General features: G+C 36.3%; 2 protein-coding genes and 1 pseudogene across 2 annotated transcripts; all 3 read right to left on the reverse strand.

Moving 5' to 3' along the window:
* Nucleotides 1-8005: 8005 nt before the first annotated feature.
* LOC117931991 (zeaxanthin 7,8(7',8')-cleavage dioxygenase, chromoplastic-like) lies at nucleotides 8006-8665 on the reverse strand. Its single transcript, XM_034853049.1, has one exon. The coding sequence runs from the start codon at nucleotides 8663-8665 to the stop codon at nucleotides 8006-8008; it is 660 nt and encodes a 219-aa protein (XP_034708940.1).
* Nucleotides 8666-11339: 2674 nt separating this feature from the next.
* Nucleotides 11340-14595, reverse strand: LOC117932193 (annotated as a pseudogene).
* Nucleotides 14596-21263: 6668 nt separating this feature from the next.
* LOC117932190 (phenylalanine ammonia-lyase-like) lies at nucleotides 21264-23920 on the reverse strand. Its single transcript, XM_034853301.1, has 2 exons — nucleotides 23443-23920; nucleotides 21264-23214 (listed from the first exon to the last, which is right to left on the reverse strand). Exons 1-2 carry the CDS (start codon nucleotides 23823-23825, stop codon nucleotides 21465-21467), a joined length of 2133 nt encoding a protein of 710 aa, XP_034709192.1. The 5' UTR covers nucleotides 23826-23920; the 3' UTR covers nucleotides 21264-21464.
* Between the last annotated feature and the right edge of the window lie 398 nt (nucleotides 23921-24318).

Below are 24318 nucleotides of genomic sequence, written 5' to 3' on the forward strand. Positions count from 1 at the left end.
CTTCTCCTACTAATGCCTCTCGATCAAGAAAGGATCGCCCACTCTGTACCCATTGCAACATCTTGGGTCACACAGTTGATCGATGCTACAAAATACATGGGTATCCACCTGGATTCAGAAATAGGCCCAACTTCAGGCCCAATGGTTCTCGCTCAAATCAGATGCTACCCAATAGTCTTCACACGAATCAGTTGACTCACACAGATGGCTCCACCGCCTCTGCATCTCCACCGCCTCTCACCCATGACCAGCACAATCAGTTATTGGCTCTCTTGAGTTTGCACAGCTCGAGTGGCTCCTCTGCCTCATTCGGTGACAGCAACCCGCTTCAGCAATCCATTTCCAACTTCACTGGTATCCTTTCTCTTTCTCCTTCATCATCCAATCTCAACCCTAGCATTTGGATTTTAGATTCAGGGGCAACCCACCATGTTTGCACTAATTCCTCCATGTTTCACTCTATTCATTCATTTTCTTCCAACACTGTCACTTTACCCACTGGTACAAAAATACCAATCACCAGAATAGGCACCATTCATCTGTCACCTCATCTCGTGCTTGAACATGTTCTCTACATTCCAACATTTCAATTTAATCTTATCTCCATTAGTGCCTTAACTCAAACCAATTGTTTTTCCTTTGATTTTACTACTCGTTTTTGCTTCATTCAGGACCATTCACGGGGGAAGCTGATTGGGATGGGTAGACGTCAAGGCAACCTTTACCTCTTAGATAGCCCAGTCTTTCGTTCTATTTCCTCTGTATTCGTTGTTGATAACAAAACTTCTGCTCATGTAAACAAATTGTGGCATTTCAGATTAGGCCACCCATCCAATGTCAAACTCAGTGTATTGAAACCTCATTTACAGTTGCAAAGTAATGGCAATACCAATCTTTCTTGTTCAATCTGCCCTTTGGCAAAACAGAAACGTTTGCCATTTGATTGCCATAATAATTTATCTCCTTTTCCCTTTGATCTCATACACTGTGATATTTGGGGTCCATTTCATATTCCCACACATGATGGATTTCGTTATTTTTTGACAATCGTTGATGATTGTACAAGGAATACATGGGTTCATCTTCTACGTGCTAAATCTGATGTCAAGACCATTTTTCCACAATTTTTCTCCATGGTTAAAACCCAGTTTGGTCTCACAATTAAAGCAGTTCGCAGTGACAATGCCCCTGAATTAAACCTGTCCAATCTCTTTGCCCAACTTGGTGTGCTCCATTTTTTCTCTTATGTTGAAACTCCTCAACAAAACTCAGTTGTTGAGCGTAAACACCAACACATCCTAAACGTAGCTCGGGCCTTATATTTCCAATCCAACATACCTATAGGATATTGGGGGGATTGTGTGCTTACTTCGGTTTACCTTATAAATCGAATTCCATCACCATTACTGAACAACAAAACTCCTTTTGAGCTACTTCATCATAAATCACCATCTTACTCCCATCTCAAATCTTTCGGATGTCTTTGTTATAGTTCAACTCTTCCTAGCACCCGTCACAAATTCTCTCCTCGAGCCTTACCTTGTGTCTTATTAGGATATCCTTTTGGTTACAAAGGTTACAAAATTCTAGACTTAGAGACCAACCGAATATCTGTCTCCCGGAATGTTATCTTCTAAGAATCTGTGTTTCCTTGCAAGTTATCTCAGAATAATAACTCTGTTGCTTCAGATTTCTTTTCTGAAAAGGTGCTGCCTGTTGTACCAGTTTCTACCCCTTTCCCTTCTTTTGATAATTCGACTTCACATCCTAATAGCCCTGACTCTTCCTCCAATGACACTTCACCTCATACCACCTCCCACACAACCACCAGATCTTCTAGAGTATCCCAGCCACCCAAATATCTCTCTGATTATCACTGTTATTTAGCTTCTTCTACTCCTCATTTCGATATATCCAACTCCACTCCTTACCCCTTATCCGATGTCATCTCCTACAATAAACTTTCCCCTTCTTTTCGTGCATTTTCTATTTCCATTTCCCATCACAGAACCAACAACATATGCTGAGGTAGTCGTTGTACCCGAGTGGCAGCATGCTATGCGAGCTGAACTGCAAGCTTTAGAGTCCAATAATACCTGGTCTTTGTGCACTCTACCCCCTAGAAAAACAGCAGTTGGTTGCAAATGGCTTTATCGTGTTAAATATCATGCTGATGGTTCTATTGAAAGGTACAAAGCACGACTTGTTGCCAAAGGGTTCACACAGCAAGAAGGTGTTGATTTTTTTGATACTTTTTCACCTGTTGCCAAGATGGTTACTATCAAGGTATTACTCTCTCTTGCTTCTATTTACAATTGGCATTTGACTCACCTTGATGTCAATAATGCATTTTTGCACGGTGATCTGTCTGAAGAAGTTTTCATGCATCTTCCTCCTGGTTATCACCGTGAGGGGGAGCCTTTATTACCTTCCAACATAGTTTGTAAGTTACACAAATCCATCTATGGCTTGAGACAAGCATCTAGGCAGTGGTTTGCAAAATTCTCTGGTGTTCTAATCTCTGAAGGCTTTCAGCAATCTCATTCAGATTATTCTCTATTTATCAAGACAGCGGGAAATGATTTTATTGCTTTGTTAGTGTATGTTGATGACATAATAGTTGCTAGTAACAACAAGATTGCTGCTGATAATTTGAAGAATTCTCTCAGCAAAAGCTTCAAATTAAAGGATCTAGGAAATCTCAAGTATTTTCTAGGACTTGAAGTAGCTAGATCAGCTAAATGGATCCTGATAAACCAGAGAAAATATGCTCTGGAACTCCTATCTGAAGCAGGCTACTTAGGATGCAAACCTGTCAAAACTGCAATGCAACAGAATATGCAACTTTCTCAAGATGATGGAGAGCTGCTAACAGATCTCATAATGTACAGAAGGCTCATAGGGAAACTTATATACCTTACTATCACCAGGCTAGACCTAACTTACTCGGTGAACAAGTTGAGCCAATTCCTAAGTCAACCGAGGAGACCCCATTTGCAAGCAGTCTACAGGATTCTTCAATATATCAAAGGATCACCAGGCAAAGGTATTTTCTTCTCAGCTTCCTCATCTTTTCAATTAAAGGCCTTCTCATATTCTGATTGGGCAGCATGCCCAGATTCTAGAAAATCAGTCACTGGATTTTGTATATTTCTTGGAGATTCTTTGATATCATGGAAATAAAAAAAAGCAAAGGACGGTTTCAAGATCCTCAGCTGAAGCAGAGTATCGAGCAATGGCTCATGTGACTTGTGAGCTAACATGGTTGATTGCCTTACTCAAGGACTTAGGAGTTCCACACACACAACCTGCTTTGTTGTACTGTGGCAACCAAGCTGCTCTACACATTGCTGCAAACCCGGTCTTCCATGAGCGTACTAAACACATAGAGATAGATTGTTATATTGTAAGAGAGAAGATTCAAACAGGTATGCTCAAAACTCTGCATGTTGCTTCACAACATCAATTGGCTGATATACTTACCAAACCTCTCTTTCTGATCAATTCAATTCTCTCATAGACAAGATGGGAATGTATAACATATACATTCCATCTTGATGGGGAGTATTAAAATTGATTACTGTGAAAACTTGCCTTCCTTGTTGAACAAAGAAATATGCAGAGTTTGTTAGGTTGTTACAAGTTAGTGGAATTTTTTTATTTTGTTATTTTTCATTTTCTGGATGAGCTGGACTCTTCTCGATTGTTCCAAGCCTTCCTATATATGTTGCTACTGTACAATCAGTGAAGGGATGGAATCAATGAATTAGTTTTATTCCTCTCTCAGGCCTTTGTTTTCCTTTCTTGCCATTTACCTTTTGTTTTTCTATTATCTCGCCTTGTAATGACACTCATCCATCTTGACTTTAGCTACAATTATTAATTCTTTAAAATTTTATTTTTAAAAAATTGTTTCTTAACTTGATAACATTCTAAATGTAAGCATTAATTGTCCTTGTAACATTCTTTAAAATTTTGCCTTCAAATTGATAGTAGTGAAGATCCCCATTCTACCCTAGATGCCCTTCTTGGTTAATTTATCTGACATGGTAATATGGCCAACATTCTCCTCGTATTTCCATTGTTCATGGGTAATTGGCCCACTACATGTTTGAACTCCTCAGCCACCTACGATTTACCTACAATTTTTTGTGACAATATGGACATCACGTAATTGTGCTTCAACCTAGTATTTCACTCCATTTGTGATAAAGCATGTGATAAAGCATGTGACCATTGATTTTCATTCCATTTGTGATAAAGTTCAAAATGGTGCTCTTTGTATCACTCATGTGTTGTGAAAAGATAAACTATTGGATGCTTTGACAAAATCGCAATATTGTAATCTCTTTCTTTCTCTCAAGATTAAGATTGAAATCTTCAATTGAAGCTTCATCTTGAGAGGGCATGTTAGTGGAAGTTAATGTTTATCCTTAATTTAAATATTAGTATTTATCTATTACTAGTTTAATTTAAAATAGAAGATAAATACTATTAGTTTGAATTAAAGCACAAGATATACTTGTTATTGTGATTTTAGTTAGTTGAGGTTTATCTCAACATTATTTACATGTAACTATTCATCAATCATCAATGAGAAAGCAATACTATATTTTCTCAATCATATATATATTTGAAGATATAAAATGATTAATATTTACCGAAAATTAATATTTTCTCAATCCTAGAAAATACTAATGCACCTTACCCCACTCTTATCACTATTCATGATGTTCACAACTTCCCCCCACGAAAACTATATTTCAATCTCTTTTTATTGGCTATGTTGACGGCACCAAACCTTGCCCACTTCTCTCCATCATTGCCAACATTGTTACCTCACCAAACTCTCCCATTCATAGAGAGCTACTTGAGAAATAATTTTCATTAATTTATCCACTCTTCAACATCTTTTTTTAGGTTGAAAAAAAAGATATAAAGCTACTTGAGAAGGCCTTAGTAAAATTCTTAAGTTCCTTTCCCTTTTTCTTCTCATCTTCATTTTTTATTTTTTATTTATTTATGAAACTCTTAGGTTTCTCTCATTTTTTTCTTCTCATATTCTTTCTCTATTTTTTTATTTTGCTTTTTTTCCATTGCCATAAACTTTATCATTGTTCCTCTTCTTAAACTCTAAAAGTAAAAACCCTAGACCACCTATTTGATTGTAGGTAACTATCCTAGGGTTATCCTACATTAGTAGTACTTGGCTATTAAGTTATTCTCCTTGCCTCCATGCATTTCCCTTTTTAAAAAACCAAGAGAATTCAATTAGCCATGGTAGAGAAATCTAAAAAAACCAAGAGATTGATTTTATCTATTTTAAGAGTCGTGCAAAGTAAGATTTATAATATATAATGTAGCACCCCAAAATAAACTTTAAGGACAAAATAATAAATTACAAATTAATTAATTAATTAATTAATTAAACTCATTAAAGGTAAAAGAGTCATTTTACAATTAATAATCATTGGTATAAATTAGATTTTCCTCTTCTCTTCTTTATTTAGAAAACTCTATTAATAAAAAAATTAGAGAATTTGATAACTTAGGGTTAAAGATTTGGAGGTCTAGAGTTTGAAGTTCAGATTTTTTTTTTTAGGTAAGATTCTAACCCTAGATTAATATATTATATTCATTAGTTAGTTTTGAACACATTAGATATTCTTTAGAAAATTTTAATTTAGATTAGGGTTAGTTTATTTAATTTATTTATTTTAAGATCAAAAAATTGAAATTATGAATATAGGTTGTTTCATTGATGAAAATAGGGAAATTAAAAAAAATTAGATGAATAGATTTAAACAATGGAATTTTAAAAATTAAATGAGTAAATAAATATATGATCATATGTGGCTTAAGGGATTGGAAAATAATAAAAAGAAGAATTGCATGCTTTTGGATTTTAGATTTGAGGCATTGTGTTGGGGTGAAAAAAAATATTAATATGTAATGGTGAGAGGCAAAGAGGACACTAGGGTTAATAATAATTAAGTTTAAGTATACAAAGGAAATAAATAGTTAGAATACTGAAAGTATTAGTTTGAACTATTTTATATTCGCTTTCTAAGGTTAAATGTAAGGTTGGGAGATGCTTCACAAGTTCTTTTATTTTTTGAACAAGTTTAATATCTTTTTGGTTAAAATATCTATGTCCTGTGTTTTTTGTTTTACTATAAAGGGGTCCAACTAATCTATTAAGGTTTTTAATATATGGTCTAACATAATTTAATAATCATAAAAAACTTTGAAGGGTTTTTAATTCTTCGAGTTTATCTGGAAAATTATTTATTTTTTGTACTATATGATCTTGTAGTTTTATTTGTCCATCCTCTAATTCTATCCTAAAAATTCTATTTGGGTTTTAAATAATTTTAGTTTCTTTTTACTTACTATTAATCCACGACTAATTAGCTTTTCAAAAATAAGTTCCAAATTCTTTATATGTTCTTGAAGAGTATAAGAAAAAACAAGAATATCATCAATATATACAAGAACAAAAGAATATTTACCAAAAATATTATCCATCATTCGTTGGAATATCTAAGGAGTATTTTTTAGTCCAATTGACATTACATTCCATCCATATGATCCACAAGGACATGAAAACGATGTCCATGGTTTACTATCTTCTTCTAATCTAATTTGCCAAAATCCACTTTTACAATCTAGTTGAGAAAAGTATTTACATCCTTGAATAGAATTAATTAAAGAATCTTTATTTGGAATTTTATAGGCATCATCATATGTATTGTCATTCAGTCTTTTATAATTAATAACCATTTTAGTTTTTCCTCATTTTTCTTCATTATGGTTCCTAACTAAAAAGGTTGAGGATCTATGGGGACTAAAACTTGGTTTTATGAGGTTATTCTACAACAGTTCTTCTATTTGAATTTTAAACTCCTTTGTATCTATAAGGTTACATGGCATATCTGCCGTTTTTATTGTTAAATCTGGATTTTTAATTGGTATTTTAAAGGTTGTTTTATTTTTATTCCAATGTTTTTGTGGATCTTCTTCTATAATTCCTATTTTTTTCTACTTCTAATATAAGGTATTTTAATTTATCTGTATTTTTTAATTGTTCTGAGTAATCATTAATTATACTATCCTTTTGTGCTTCTACTTTGTTAATTTGATGAGAAGTTACATTATGATTTTTATTTAAGACATTTTCCATGTTTGTATAAACAATTGTTGTAGTTTTATGATGAAAACTTACTTGGTTATTTTGTATTGTTATTCCTCCTTTTAAAAAATGTACAAAATTTAAACCTAAAATGAAAGGATATAAACTTATAGTAGGTACAAGATAAGTTTAGGGTAACACTAATGTTATGTTATTAATTATTATTGGTACATTTGAAATATACTTGGTTAGTATTAGTTTTTGTTGATTATATTGAACTAACTTTACCGGTTGAACTAATGTTTGCTGGTCTTCTTGAGGCACTAAGGTTTCAAATAAAAGGTTTTTACTAGCTCCAGTATCTAATATTGCATGTACTTTTAATTCTATAGTTTTTAACTTAATTATTGTTGGAAAAATAATAGATTTAACTTTATTTGTCATATTCACTTGTTCTATTGTTTGCACAGTTGTATTTTCAGGATTTATTGGTTCTTTTATTTCTTTAGGCTTTGAACAACTGCCTTCCTCTTCTTCCAAGATTTTTCCTTTAATTATTATTTGTAGGTCTTTAATATAATGACTCAAAATGAAACTAGGATATAAATAATATATATATATATATATAAGCTCCTGTTTATTACATATCATAGTAGGCATCGAAAAGTACCTTTCAATACTGTGGTAACACCTGTTGATAAATAAGTTTCAAAGTAGCTAGTTGATGCATTTTACTTCCTTTTAACTAGAATTTATAAGAGAAATTGACATATTGAGTGACTTTCACCTAACTTGCTTACATCATAAGATAGATTGGAGGAGTTTTATTTGAGTCAATTACTGTTTGTCACTTAACAAGAAAATGAGCCTTTCTTAGTAAATCTCTCTGATATCCCCATCTTTCACAAAAAGGCCATGGAAGCCATAAGGCACTCTTCTAGGAAGCTTCACTGTTGCGACAACATCAAGGGTTTGTGACTTGGCATCCATCACCACAAACCTCGAGGCTCCACTCTTCTCATCATGCACGTATGACACTATGTACCCGTCATCCTCCTCACTTGCACCATCCTTCGCCACAAACAAGGGTTCTCCTCCAAAGCACCCAGCTCCATATAGCCTTCTTGACACTTCACACACCAACTCCAAGTCAATTTTCACAACCCCACTCATTTTTGGTATCATTTCCCCTATACCCATATAAGCATACCTGTTTCTCTTCCCCACGTAGCTAGGGTTTATTGAGCCCAACTCCAAATTCTTCTGTGAAAGGGTGGTTCTTGTGACTGAGCTATTCCTCAAGTTGATTCTCACCTTTTCTAGTGAGAAATGGACCTTTTCTATGTTGTGAACAAGGTTCTCTATGGATATGGCATTGGGTGCAACCAGGATGATCTCTTCTTCCCATGCATTGATGGCATGCATTGCATTAAAGCCAGGCGCCTCGAACCACCGGATTTTGGAGTCAGTTGATGCAGACCGTGGAAGCACACCAATTCTCGGAACCTTGTCTAGCTCAGCACTCACTGGCATTCCTTTAAACATCATGAGATTCACTAAGAAAGGCTCATTCAAAGAAAGGCTGTGAATTAAAGGAGATGGGTTGGATCCCAAAGACTAGGCAAGATCCAATGGCGTTCAAGGCTGAGAGGTTCATGAACAGAAAAGGCAATGGGGTTGAAGCATTTGGTGTAACGTTCTGCAACACCACTCCTATGGATCTACATAATCAGGACTTAAAATTAATAAGATAATTACACAAGTAAAATTTTACTTTGAGAAGTCTACTAGTAAATGCATGCATGCAATTAAATTCTGTCCTCTCTCATTGTGGTTTCTATAATTCATTTGCTGTATTATTTTTTATAATTGTAAATGAAAATTAAGCGAAATAAAATCCTCATAAATAATGAACCAGGAGCTTCTTCCCACCCACCGCTCCATGGTGGAGGGAGAGCTTTCCCTTAATGCATGGCACCTATATTCGAAATGGTCTCAACCCCCATCACCAACCTCATGGCCCTCATCACTTGTTTGAAAGTGATGGCATGCTACATTCGATTCCGTTATCAGATACTGGTCAAGCTACCTTCTGTAGTCTCTATGTGAAAACTTATAAATATCTTCCCCATTGTGTTAACAGGCTTCTACACCATTGGAAGAGTAATAAATGGCCAGATTGATCCTATGAAAGGTTTTGGTTAAGCCAAAAGTAGCCTTGCTCCCTTTTCAAATAGGGCTTTTTGCTATTGAAGAATCCATTGCATGTGACGAGAACTTTGAATGTGAAAATGACCAAATCACTACAATTAATGTAAGAAATATTTTGGACATCTTGATCTAGCTAGGTACGTATTAATTCTTAGTAAATGAGGAGCTTAGTCTTGAAGTCGTTATCTCCATACCAATCTCTTTCATCCTCACCCCTTTATGATTTATTTTTTGTGTCATTTTCAGGCTTTATGATTTACATCTTGGCTTAGTGTTCCTTAATGGGAATTTTATAAATTAATAATTGCAAAAACAAACAAGAAGCAAATTAACCTTCCTATATAAGACATATAACAAGTGAAGAAAGGATATATATTCAAACAATCTGATCACTTTATATTTTTACCAATAGTCTTTTCTATCATGAGTCAATGATGTAGGTATTTTTTTCTACAAATATTTTCCTTGTATAAGAAATTAAGATCGACTTGCAGGAGAAATAAGATGTGACAACAAATAACCTATAAGGGTAAAGACAAAGTTAAACTAATGGGACTTCAAGGGCAAGACAAACATTAACTTCCTATAAGGGTGAAAACAAAGTTAAAACAATATTAAGGATCCAAGGGCAAGACAAGCAACTTATAAAGGTGAATTTGATACCTTCATAATGAAGGATTCCAAAAATGTTCTTAATGAATATTTCAATCAAGTTCATTTTCTTTTCAATCAAATCCAATCAAGTGGAGCAAATTGATAATAAAAAAAAAATATTGAAATGATTTTGAGAAGCATGACTAGAAAATTGAACATATTGTTAACATTTTGATCATATTCATTTATTGTCAAACAAAATATTTTGAATTTGCTCCATTTGATCACGATTATTTGTTGTCAATGAAATGTGATCAAATGGAGCTCAGTGGTTATCGAAATATTATTGAAATGATTTCGAGAAGCATGACTAGAAAATTGAACATATCGTTGTGGCTGGGGTGAAGAATCAAGCTTGATGGGATCACTCCAATCTCATGACATTAGGGCAAAGTAAGTAATTGAATCATGTTCATCTATGACAATCTTTGCAAACTTTATCTTCTTCTAAAGGATGTTTCAAAGAAAGAAGGTGAATATAGCCATGAAAGAAATAATAATTTTAGGAGACGCTATGTTGTAGTGACACCCTATGTTTATAGTGACTCATTATAAATGTCACCATATATTTTTTCTTCCTTGTAGTGAAATTTGAAAATGAAAAGAAAGAAGATTCTTATACTTCATTATTTTTGGAGTTCTAATGATGAAAAGAAAGCAAATTCTTATACTTCTCCAAACAAAGGACGAGGAAGAAGCATGGCAAGAAGCAGGGAGTATTCTAGCTTTTTCGCTATCTAATGCTACAATTGCAAATGTTTTGGTCACATTCAAATTCTCAATCCTTCTGAATAAGGAAGAAAGGATTGATGAAGGGTAGACCTATTTTAATATTTAAGTAGATATGACAAAATTTATTTGGTGCTTTTATAGTGCTTGGAAAAGAAATAGAAGAAGATTGTAAGTTAAAAGGCAGAAGCGATATTCTAATAAAAACAAATAAGAATTTCTTGAAAGGAAGAGTCAATTTTGGTCATGTGAGGGGTTTTCCCCGAGTTGCCTTAAGGCGGTTTTGTTTGGAGGTGCTTCCTTTTTGCCTAGATGGAATTAGTTTTAGCTGCTTCATTGCTTCACAACTTTGACTGTATTATCTTTTTCTGATTCACTGCTTGTTGGAAAGGGGAAGTCTCATGCTCTTCTCTTTGCTGCCATGGGCTTTTTATAGTCATTCTTCCCCTCTAGCTTTTTCTGTTTCATTTTACGTCTACCACAAGCTGCTAAAGGTGGTTGGAGATTTCTTTTCAGCAAAAAATAGGAAAGGAGGTTGGTTCTGAAGATCGTCTCTTGTAGAAGTGGGGTGATTTTTTGTGTCTTTACTTACCAATCGAACCTAGAAAACAGATTTTAAGAAAGAAGCATTCATTAATACAAACAATTTTGTATCACAAAATTGAAAGCGTGCAGACAATCTCAAGTTTTACAAACAGAGATGAAAGAAAGTTGGAAGTGTAAAGTAAAAGAGTATGTGCAAGGGTGAAATCCCCTAGCAGATTGGGAGAGGAGCACCGTTCCAAGCACTAAGACAATCCAGAAGAGGGTCAATGATCTTCCCCTCACACATTGCAGTAAACACCTTGTCAAAATCCTCCCCTGGTGACCTCACCTTTTCACCAGTCAGCAGCCCTGTTCCCAGCTCCTCCCTCACAAACTTGTACAATGGTATGACCTGCACTCCTTGATTCGGTTCGGAATTGATGGGTTTCCACTCTCCACCCCACCTCTTGCGCTCTCAACCTCTTTGGGCAAAACGGCCTTCAACTCCTCCTCGAATGCCACTATTTTTTGGAAGATTGAGGTGCTGCCATTCTTCTCATTTTCGCCATTGTTCAGCGCATGTTCCACAAGAACTTGCCTTACCTTCTGCATCAGTGGATATGTGGCGCTGCAGGGGTCATCGATGTAGGCAAATACATGTTCCCCATCCACCACTTTTAGCAAGTCCTTCTCGCAGAATCTCGATGGGTGGAGTTCTCCATTGGCTCCAGTGGTTAGAGTTTTCTTAGCTACGTGGCTTAGAGTCTTCTTCACCGTGCTCTTCAAATTCTCCTCCAAATGCCTCAAATCAATGGCCTGGCAGAGTGCCACTAGGTATGTGGTAGACATGAGCTTCAAGATATCCACCGCTTCAGCTGTTTTCCGGGAGGAGATTAAGCCCAAGGAGTTCACATCTTGGTTGTGTTGCTCAGCACTTTCGACATGGTTGGTGACAGGATTGGCCAAGAACTGGAGCTCTGAACAGTAGGAAGCCATGGCAATTTCTGCTCCCTTGAAACCATAGTCCAGACTCGGGTTTCGGCTTCCAGAGAGATTTGATGGCAGTCCATTATTGTAGAAGTCATTGACAAGCTCTGAGAACTGGGCAAACATAAGCTTCCCAATGGCTGCAATGGCCAAGCGGGTGTTGTCCATGGAGACTCCAATTGGGGTCCCCTGGAAGTTGCCACCATGTAGAGCCTTGTTCCTGGAAACATCGATCAAGGGGTTATCATTAACGGAGTTGATCTCCCGTTCGATGGATTTAGTTGATGCTCGATGACTTCAATATGTGGGCCAAGCCATTGAGGTGAAGTCCTGAGAGCATATCGATCTTGCTTCGGCTTCTGCAGAGGATCCATCTCATGTAGCTTCTTAGCTTCTTTCACATAAGAGCTTCCATCTAGAATGTGCTCCATAATGGCTGCAGCCTCGATTTGGCCAGGGTGGTGCTTCAATTTGTGAGTCAAGTGGTCAGTGAATTCGGGCTTCCCCTGCATCACTTCAGCAAAACAGCCGATAAAACTTCAGACAAAACTGCCAGCACATTGGTCTCAAAAAGCACCATAGAGGCCAAGCCAGAGCCAACTGCAGTGCCATTAACAAGAGCCAGGCCTTCCTTAGGCTGCAACTCAAAAAATCCCGACTCGATCCCAGCCATTTTAAACGCCTCTTCGGCATTGACAACTTCACCGGAAGGTCCAACAGCTTTGGAATTAGGCCTGCCGGTGAGAAGACCAGCTATGTAGGAGAGAGGAACCAGGTCTCCGGAGGCAGTGACGGTGCCACGCAGGGGCAAGCATGGAGTGATGTTGTGATTGAGGAGCTTGGTGATTGCTTCCAGAATCTCAAATCTGATGCCGGAGTAGCCTTGGAGGAGGGTGTTGATCCTCACGAGCATGGCGGCTCTTGTTGTTGAGTGAGGCAGTGTGTGGCATGACTCTGTTCCGTTCCCAAATATCCCAGCATTCAAGAACCTGTATCAATCATCAACAACCCAGCACATCACCAACCATTTCATGTTTTCAAATCAGAACACGACTGTTTTAGATAATAGAAAGTAACCAAAAAGGACTCCCCGAGTGGGCTCGGACGTGTTGACCATATTCATTAAGAAATCCGAATAACTTAACAAGTCAAAGTTGATTGGTTTGACACTATTACACTTACTTATCCAATTTTAAAAGTGTTTTTTAAATTTTGTTAATTATTTTTTTTCTAAAATATTTTGTATGTTAAAAAAACACTCCTAAAATGGGTTTATTAGAATGTATTAGCCATGATTTTTAGAGTGAGTTTGATACAGATTTTAAAATGTGTCTTTAACATTTGAAAATTTTTATTTTTCAAACATTAGAAAATTAGAAACATTTCTTAAAATTAGTATCAAACGCACTCTTAAAGTATTAAAGATATTAGAAATACTTCCTAAAATCATTGTCAAACACACTCTAAGATTACGCTTGAAAGTGATTCTAGAAAGTGTTTTTAACATTTCTAACATTTAAATGATAAAAATTTTATCGTATTAAAAATATTAAAAATGCTTCCTAGCATCACTATCAAACGAGTTCTCAGTCAAAATACTTTTAATAAAAGTGTTTTTAGTTAAAATGTTTTTAAGCTTATAGTCTATCAAGTATTAATTTTTCAATATTTCAAAAGTGATTTTTAAATTTTATAGAAGACTTAGAATGCGTTTGACAATGATTATAAGAAATATTTCTAACATTTTTAATATATGATGAAAATTTTCAAAAGTGTTATAAATGTTAGAAACACTTCCTAAAATTATTTTCAAACACACCGGTCGTTTTTCTTCAAAAATGCTTTTAAAGCCTAGAAATATTTTCAAAAAACACCAAGTATTTTTACCTGATGAGCTCCTTCTGAAGGGCACCACCTTGTTTGGTTCTCCTATGTGAAGTAGCACCAAACCCAGTGGTGACACCATAGCTGTCGGTGCCTTTGCTCATGCTCTCCATCACCCACTCGCTGCTCGCGTTCACTCCCGCTCTCGCCGTCTCCGACAACTCCACACTCACATCCCCCTCCCGCCCGGCGATAGCCGCCACCTGCGATATCGTAAGCGTCTCACCACCGAGCCGAACAACCGGCTTCCGGTACTCCGCCACCATGCGCTTCACTTCATCCAAATGGCTTCCCTTCAACGTCTCCGCAGCCATTCCCCAGTTCAGCGGATCACTCACGCAGAAACTCTCCACCTTGTTGCTTCCATGGCAGTTCGTTGCATCCATATCTTAGAATCCCCACAAAGAAACAACTTCAAAAAGCTGGTTTCTCTCGACAACCAAGAAGGAAAGAGAGAGAGAGAGAGAGAGAGGAACTAGACAGTAGTGCTCTGAACTTACTAAGGTGTATGGTGAATGAAGCTTCTACTTATATAGAACTTTTCAGCCCTGCAGTCTTTGAAATCCCGCTGGGTCACTGGTAGGTGGGCTGGATGGCGAACTGGCTTCATGTGGTTTGTTGAAAACCAATCCAGACCCTTAATCTGTCTACGCCAAAGGCTCAGATGCTGCAACGTGACGTGGAATCCACGTGGATATAGGGATGGAGCCTGGATGTTTCTTACCGGTTAAAACCCAGACAAATGTGGTGTGCGGTCAAAGGGTTGGTGGGATGTGGGAGTTGTTAGCCTCCTTAATGTAATTTCATTTGACCATGTGCACTACCTAAAAGAAGTTAAAAAACGGTTTTCAGTCTTTATAGAAATAGAGAATTGTTTTCAAAATTTTAGCATATTATTTGGTAGTTGTTTTTTATTTCTAATTTTTAAAAACAAAGAAAAATGAAGAACAATTTTTAAAGAATAAATAAAAATTATTTTCACCAAATTTTAAAAATAAATTAAAAAATAGATAGAAACGTAGTTTCAAAAATTAATATGTAGATGATATATGTAATGTAGATATGAGTCACATAGATATGAGTTTTACTACCATTTATAAAATATAGACAAGACTTTTTCATATGATATAAATATGAGTTTTATTAATTAAATCATATGATTTTTACCATTCATAAAATATAGACGAGACTTTTTCATATGATATAGATACGAGTTTTATTTATTAAATCATATGATTTTTACCATTCATAAAATATAGATGAGACTTTTTCATATGATATAGATATGAGTTTTATTTATTAAATCATATGATTTTTTTCATCAATTTTTAATGAAAAATTATTTGACTAAGTATAAATACAAGATTGGTTTTTGTAGCCGATCAATCAAGCATGCCTTCCTCCCACAATTTTGATTGATTGAATTTGGACGAAAGAGCAATGTCATATTAATAGGTGAGTACTTGGTGGGTGGCAAGACCTGTTGCAAAAATAGTTTGGGAAGAAGAGATGGGAACTAGTCTTAATCCATCTCTTGTTCAATTTGAGACAAAATGGGGATTTCATTTAGTCGTCAAAAGCCATTGTATTTGACTAAATTCCTTGTACTTTCACCTTCTTTCCAACTCAACTTTTGTATCAATCCATTCAAATATGAAAATATATTCTCCAAACAGAAACGTGTTTGGAAAATACCAAGGTGGTCCATGCTTATCAAGCCACTATGCCTTAGAATGTGTGTGAATTCTTGGCCTTTGATAAGAGTAAAATCAAGATATAAATAAATAAAATTATTATAAACGAATAAAACTTGGGTAGAAAACTATAGCACATAAAGATGTACATATAATATGAATATGAAAGTTTTTAAAATCCATTTGAAAATGATTTCGAGATGATTAGAAATTACAACCTTTAAAAATTGAATTTCAAATTCCCTATTTAATAAGTGATTGTTCTAAACTGACTTCAAAAGGCTTTCTAAATTTTTAGAAGTGAATCTCAAAACTTTGCCAAATATCTTTATTTTGTTTTAATAAAAAAATACTTTAAAACATTTACAAAGTACTTTCAACACATAAAAATAATGCTTAATTATGTTTCTAACTAAGGAATGTCTATAATTGAATATTTTTTTATGAGTTTTTGGTTGTTTAAAGAGACATCTATTTTTGCCTTTGTTGCCTCAACTCATGCTTGAAGGGCATAACCAACTTATTCTGATTTATTCTCTTTTTTGTTTTTCTATTCTTTACACTTGTTGCAGTTTGTTTTCAATGCTGACTTGTTGATTCATCAAAGATATGAGTAGGATTACTATAGCTAGTGCTATTGGTATCAAAATTCATATGAGTGTTTAAGTGAATAAGTTGACTCTCCAATTCTATCTCATCATTAGTTTCAAGTGGTTTTTAAGTGGATGCACGGTGAAACACTCCAGTATTAGTAGATTTATTAAACGTAAGTCCGAAAATTTGTTATGCTCGTATCCTCTCTTTTGAAATTGTGATGTCTTTGGATGCGTCTAACAAAATATAATATATATATATACTTGTAAATAGTTTTATCACACTTCCTTTGTAACATTCATAGTGTTTCTTTCAACACCCCAATTAAATCTTGTTTGTTTTAATAGCTTACTAAACTTACAATGCTTAATGCCAAACCTATTAAATTTCTATTTAACTTGTTTTATAGGTTAGTTTCGATTGTTTTTTCTTTTCATATCTTCATGAATTTTAATCTATATTTTTTGTATAAATATTTCACCTCTCATGTTTCCTTCATTTATTTCCTCTACCATGATATATATCTATCCAAATTTTTCTATGGTAGAACCAATGTTTTAAAAACCGGACCGGACCGGCCGGTCCTACCGGTCGAACCGTCGACCGGTCAACTTTCCGGTTCAGTCCGTCCCAATGAACCGTTTTATGATCGAACCGGCATTGAACCATTCAAACCACCGGTCGAACCGCCGAACCGGACAAACCGTCCGGTTTTTCAAAAACCGGCCAAGACTTCTTTTTTATATTCTACAAAATTTTGTTTGATATTAAAAGGCCCATTATCCGTTGAGCCCATACCACACCCATAACATTAATTGATTATAAGCCCATACTTGGTTTAAACAACTGGGCCCAATCAAATAAAACCTTAGCTTGTCAACATTTCTCTTGGGCCATGCATTTAAGCCCATTTGTTGACTTGTTTGGCTTGCTGTGCATGTTGCAAGGTATTTATAGAGCCCTTGAAGCACATGGAATTCATGTGCTTCCGATGTGGGACTGAGAATAGGACTGCCTCTTTGAGGGCCACGCATGAGGGCTGGACTTTGAACCATATCATTGCAATGTTATTAATATATATATATATATATATATATATAATAAGACTTAACATTAATGTTTTTATTTCAAATTTTTATCATATAAAATCTTTAAAGAAATGTAAATATTTAAATTCCTGTTTATTTTTATAACAATTATAAAAAAATAGTATAAATTAATTAATAGAATAGTTTTAAAACAATAAAATACAAAGACAAAAAGATAAAATTAAATATATAATTTTTTCATCTTAAATATATCTTCATTCTTAAATATTACATCTTTCTATTTAATAAATTTAAAATATTAAACTTTATCATTTAATTTAATATACCAAATATAAAAATCAAACATTATTAAAATTTATAATTTTATATATTTTTAATTTTTATAATTATTTTTAATTTTATATAATATATAAATTATATATTTATTACATCACCGGTTCAATAGCGGTTCGACCGCCGGTCCGACCGGTGAACCGTGAACTGGTAATTTTTCCGGTTCGATCACCGGTCCGGTTCTGAAAACATTGGGTAGAACTCTATAAAATTGTATAATCCATATCCATTAATTCATTAGATGTTGCTTGTATAAATTGAGCCATTAGATGTTGCTTAACAAAGAAAACCAATGATACATATAAGTACAATTCATGCACAAACTATACAAGAATTCTAATTGCATCTTTAAAGCATTTGAAAAGTAAGTTGAACAAACCAAATTCAACCGTTATAAAAGCACAATAGGAGACTTTGTCCTTATCCCATACTTATATGGACTATGCCTAAATTCTTTAGCCATGCTTGCTACTCAAATTAATGGTTCCTTGTTCTATACCCTCTTACTTATACCACCATTGAAAACTCCTATTTCTTTATTTCCATTTCCCTTTTAAAATTTTAATCCATTTGGCTTTGAAGAAGTGGCACTCCCTTTGTACAAAATAATTAAACATTAACTATATATGGTAACTAATTTTGGAGAAGAGAAAGGAACTTCATGATTTTGGCATTGACCAATGACTATAGATAGAAATTCAACCCTCCAATATTCTAATTACTACCATTGTCTTACATCCTAGTTGGACCCATCCCCACACCCACTTCTACCACATAACTACTTAACTACAATATTTCTCTTTTTTGAATTCTAAAGATATAAAATGCCTTTTAGACAAAAATTTGGGAAAAGATGTCCTTGAAACTATACAACCTCAATTGAATAGCCATATTCATCCATACCCATGATGAAGAATCATGAACCCTTAAAATAACATCCAAAGGTATGCAACTCAAGAGCATAAAAACATAATTTTTGAAGGGATTAAAAGAGTAAACCAATTAGTAATACAAGTTAAAAATAGTTTTGTACTTTACTTTCATCTCATAATATTTGTTTCTTTAATTTATTCTAATGGGTTAAATATTGTCTTTAGTCTTGATATCAACTAGATCCAATTTGACTATCTACCCACCGTACACATACATAACACCATAAATAATGGGGAGTGAAGCTACCTAAAATCAACTTACCTAATAATAGGTACCTTGGCAATGACCTACCTCAAGGTCTAATAAACTAACAAACCTGACCTTTAAAAGAAGATATTACCAACTCTTGGCTTCTAGTGAAAAAGGTTATTAACCCATGTGCCAACTCGTGAAAAAGTTTGACTCATGACAGAATGCCCTAACTATATAAATCCTAAAATGCATGGCAAAAAGAGGTCCTCCTCCTCCATAAAAAATCACTCTCTACATCTACTAAATGACAAAAATCCTTCTCTATGTTTACCAAATGGATGAATAAAAATTCATTCAGGAAGATCTTGAGCATCTTCATTGGCACTATTTGTGTGAAAGTCTAAGCATTCCTTAGTTAGAACAAAAAGTTGTCATGGAGGGTCAAAAATGAATTTGAATCATTCCAATGGAGTTTTCTTTTATTTATTTTCCTCTTGTAATCTTTTCTCCAATCATTTTTATCTTGTGTGATATTCAAAAGAATATTAGCTTTGAAGTTTCAGAAATATGGGATTAAAGAGTAGCAAATATATATGGATCACAATAGTACCCTTCTTTGTTTCACGCTAAGAGAGTAATTCTTGAATATGATAAGAATTCTAAGAAGATATGTCTAGCTAAAACCTATAGCCTTAGGGTCCATGACCTAAGCCCCAAGTGTTATGACTTAGCCCTCCTTGTACACGGACATACCTAATAATATTTGTATAGCAAGATAAGCAAGTTTGAAAATTGGAGCCTACCAATTCAACAACTACTACATATTGGAAAATGGTTAGTGACATAGTTACAAGCCCATGGTACAAAAAACTAGACAATCTTCATCTCAAGTAACCAAAGGTACCTCATTCTCAAAGACCAGCAAAGCAATCCAACCCACACCTACCAGCCAGGACACCCATCCTCACAGTTGATAACTAAATCTCTATCAAAAAGACCACTTAAGACATGTTGCATCTCACTCAACTTGTTCGAGAGTTTAAGACTCTTTATCAGGTGAAACTTGCTTATGCTTTTAAACTTAGTCAAAGGCACTCGTATGAAATTAAGAGGTTATAAAAGTCGCTAGCAGCATATGGTATACAAACATGCTTCAAAGCACCTTGGGTGTTCATAAATAAGATGCATCGTAAAAGATCACCTAAGTCATCAAAAAGCACAAGAATGATCCTGATAGTAACTCCCATACACATTAGCTAAATGGAAGGAAATCTTATCACTAAAGCAAGTGATCAGTTGAAGTTCAAATAAATCTTCTCTAACACATCTATTTTATAATATCTAGCTTATTTATTTTATTTTGAAAAGAAAAATGGTGAAAAAATACAACTCATGAGTTAAGAAAACCTTCCAATTAAAAACTTAAGGCCAAGTTAGTCTCAAGACAAAAGACCTTACTGATAATCTAGTCAGGAATAAATGGTCAAGGTGAACAACCAAAAAAATAAATAAAATCTAAGAACCCTAAAGAAAACTAGTATTAATGCTTCTAATTCAAGACATTGATCCCTTTGTTAAACTACCCTTTATGGTTGTATGTGAAAGTTATCTTCGTGCAAAATTGACTCCTCACTATTTTGGAAATGGGTCATCTTTGTGCTAAGCTGACCTCTACATCTTCGGGTATAGGTCACACTTGTATGTATTAAGCCAAACTCTACCTTTGGGTATGGGTCAACTTTGCACCAGACCAACTTTTATCTATGAGAATGGATCATCCCTATGGTAAAACCTTTAACCCAAAGGTCCTTAGATATGCATTTCAAAAAAATTTGAACCGTTGTCAAAACCATAATGGTCATTTCTAACCATTCTAGTATGTACATAGCTCAACCTAAATCTTTTCTACTATCCACCTTGGAATCATATCAAATTCCACTGATTGCATGCAAACTAAACAATAACTTGCATGTTGACTTATGATGTAGGAACTATTATAAGACAAGACAAGCTATGCAATGAGTCTACCTCATGATAAGATCATTTAAATAATATGTTGAGAATCCTAGGCTAGCTGATTGTGACAAACTGTAATCAAAATCAACAAGTTGGACAGTATAGCAAAGATATTAACCTCACTTGTGAAGGTTAATGCAAGGGCAGACCATTATCAATTACATTATAAAAAAATTTAGTTTTTCATGATTGAAGCAAGCACATTGATACAAGATATCATTCTATTAGAGAGTGTGTTATAAGGAAAGAAGTACAATTAAAATTTGTAAAATATCAAGACCGAATTGTTGATATTTGTACTACAATCCTATCATTTCAACAATTGGTATCTGAGCTCAAATTGTAGTTATATTTACCACAATCCTATAACTCCAACAAATTGGTATCAAATATTTCGCATAGCCAAGAATTAATACAAAAAAAATTTGTATCACAAAATTGAAAGCGTGCAGACAATCTCAAGTTTTACAAACAGAGATGAAAGAAAGTTGGAAGTGTAAAGTAAAAGAGTATGTGCAAGGGTGAAATCCCCTAGCAGATTGAGAGAGGAGCACCGTTCCAAGCACTGAGACAATCCAGAAGAGGGTCGATGATCTTCCCCTCACACATTGCAGTAAACACCATGTCAAAATCCTCCCCTGGTGACCTCCCCTTTTCACCAGTCAGCAGCCCTGTTCCCAGCTCCTCCCTCACAAACTTGTACAATGGGTATGACCTGCACTCCTTGATTCGGTTCGGAATTGATGGGTTTCCACTCTCCACCCCACCCCTTGCGCTCTCAACCTCTTTGGGCAAAACGGCCTTCAACTCCTCCTCGAATGCCCCTATTTTTTGGAAGATTGAGGTACTGCCATTCTTCTCATTTTCCCCATTGTTCAGCGCATGTTCCACAAGAACTTGCCTTACCTTCTGCATCAGTGGATATGTGGCGCTGCAGGGGTCATCGATGTAGGCAAATACATGTTCCCCATCCACCACTTTTAGCAAGTCCTTCTCGCAGAATCTCGATGGGTGGAGTTCTCCATTGGCTCCAGTGGTTAGAGTTTTCTTAGCTACGTGGCTTACAGTCTTCTTCACCGTGCTCTTCAAATTCTCCTCCAAATGCCTCAAATCAATGGCCTGGCAGAGTGCCACTAGGTATGTGGTAGACATGAGCTTCAAGATATCCACCGCTTCAGCTGTTTTCCGGGAGGAGATTAAGCCCAAGGAGTTCACATCTTGGTTGTGTTGCTCAGCACTTTCGACATGGTTGGTGACAGGATTGGCCAAGAACTGGAGCTCTGAACAGTAGGAAGCCATGGCAATTTCTGCTCCCTTGAAACCATAGTCCAGACTCGGGTTTCGGCTTCCAGAGAGATTTGATGGCAGTCCATTGTTGTAGAAGTCATTGACAAGCTCTGAGAACTGGGCAAACATAAGCTTCCCAATGGCTGCAATGGCCAAGCGGGTGTTGTCCATGGAGACTCCAATTGGGGTGCCCTGGAAGTTGCCACCATGTAGAGCCTTGTTCCTGGAAACATCGATCAAGGGGTTATCATTAACGGAGTTGATCTCCCGTTCGATGGATTTAGTTGATGCTCGGATGACTTCAATATGTGGGCCAAGCCATTGAGGTGAAGTCCTGAGAGCATATCGATCTTGCTTCGGCTTCTGCAGAGGATCCATCTCATGTAGCTTCTTAGCTTCTTTCACATAAGAGCTTCCATCTAGAATGTGCTCCATAATGGCTGCAGCCTCGATTTGGCCAGGGTGGTGCTTCAATTTGTGAGTCAAGTGGTCAGTGAATTCGGGCTTCCCCTGCATCACTTCAGCAAAAACAGCCGATAAAACTTCAGACAAAACTGCCAGCACATTGGTCTCAAAAAGCACCATAGAGGCCAAGCCAGAGCCAACTGCAGTGCCATTAACAAGAGCCAGGCCTTCCTTAGGCTGCAACTCAAAAAATCCCGACTCGATCCCAGCCATTTTAAAGGCCTCTTCGGCATTGACAACTTCACCGGAAGGTCCGACAGCTTTGGAATTAGGCCTGCCGGTGAGAAGACCAGCGATGTAGGAGAGAGGAACCAGGTCTCCGGAGGCAGTGACGGTGCCACGCAGAGGCAAGCATGGAGTGATGTTGTGATTGAGGAGCTTGGTGATTGCTTCCAGAATCTCAAATCTGATGCCGGAGTAGCCTTGGAGGAGGGTGTTGATCCTCACGAGCATGGCGGCTCTTGTTGCTGAGTGAGGCAGTGTGTGGCATGACTCTGTTCCGTTCCCAAATATCCCAGCATTCAAGAACCTGTATCAAGCATCAACAACCCAGCACATCACCAACCAATTCAAGTTTTCAAATCAAAACAACTGTTTTAGATAACGAAAAAGGACTCGATTCATTAAGAGATATGAATAAGTTAACACGTCAAAGTTGACTGGTGCCCATTAACTCACGTATCCTAACACCGACTTTTAAAAGTGCTTTTATGAAGTATTTTGACTATTTTCTAAAACCACTGTAAAGTAATTTTACCTGATGAGCTCCTTCTGAAGGGCACCACCTTGTTTGGTTCTCCTATGTGAAGTGGCACCAAACCCAGTGGTGACACCATAGCTGTCGGTGCCTTTGCTCATGCTCTCCATCACCCACTCACTGCTCGCGTTCACGCCCGCTCTCGCCGTCTCCGACAACTCCACACTCACATCCCCCTCCCGCCCGGCAATAGCCGCCACCTGCGATATGGTAAGCGTCTCACCACCGAGCCGAACAACCGGCTTCCGGTACTCCGCCACCATGCGCTTCACTTCATCCAAATGGCTTCCCTTCAACGTCTCCGCAGCCATTCCCCAGTTCAGCGGATCACTCACGCAGAAACTCTCCACCTTGTTGCTTCCATGGCAGTTCGTTGCATCCATATCTTAGAATCCACACAAAGAAACAACTTCAACCGAGAAGGAAAGAGAGAGAAAGAGAGAGAGAGAGAGAGAGGAACTAGACAGTAGTGCTCTGAACTTACTAAGGTGTATGGTGAATGAAGGTTCTACTTATATAGAACTTTTCAGCCCTGCAGTCTTTGACATCCCACAGGGTCACTGGTAGGTGGGCTGGATGGCGAACTGGCTTCATGTGGCTTGTTGAAACCCAATCCAGACCCTTAATCTGTCTACGCCAAAGGCTCAGATGCTGCAACGTGAAGTGGAGTCCACGTGGATATAGGGATGGAGCCCGGATGTTTCTTACTGGTCAAAACCCAAGACAAATATGGTGTGCGGTCAAAGGGTTGGTGGGGTGTGGGAGTTGTTAGCCTGCTTAATGTGATTTCAATTCCTTGATTAAAAAATAACGAAGGTAAAATCATTTGACCATGTGCACTGCCTAAAAGAAGTTAAAAATCGGTTTCAGTCTTTA

This window comes from Vitis riparia, chromosome 15 (assembly GCF_004353265.1).
Source record: "Vitis riparia cultivar Riparia Gloire de Montpellier isolate 1030 chromosome 15, EGFV_Vit.rip_1.0, whole genome shotgun sequence".
NCBI classification, from domain to species: Eukaryota; Viridiplantae; Streptophyta; class Magnoliopsida; order Vitales; family Vitaceae; genus Vitis; species Vitis riparia.

Coding starts and splice junctions, on each gene's coding strand:
- LOC117932190 (XM_034853301.1), bottom strand. CDS start 23,825: ATGGATGCAACGAACTGCCATGGAAGCAACAAGGTGGAGAGTTTCTGC. Junction 23,215..23,442: donor CTTCAGAAGGAGCTCATCAG/GTAAAATTACTT, acceptor TGCTTGATACAG/GTTCTTGAATGCTGGGATAT.
- LOC117931991 (XM_034853049.1), bottom strand. CDS start 8,665: ATGCCAGTGAGTGCTGAGCTAGACAAGGTTCCGAGAATTGGTGTGCTT.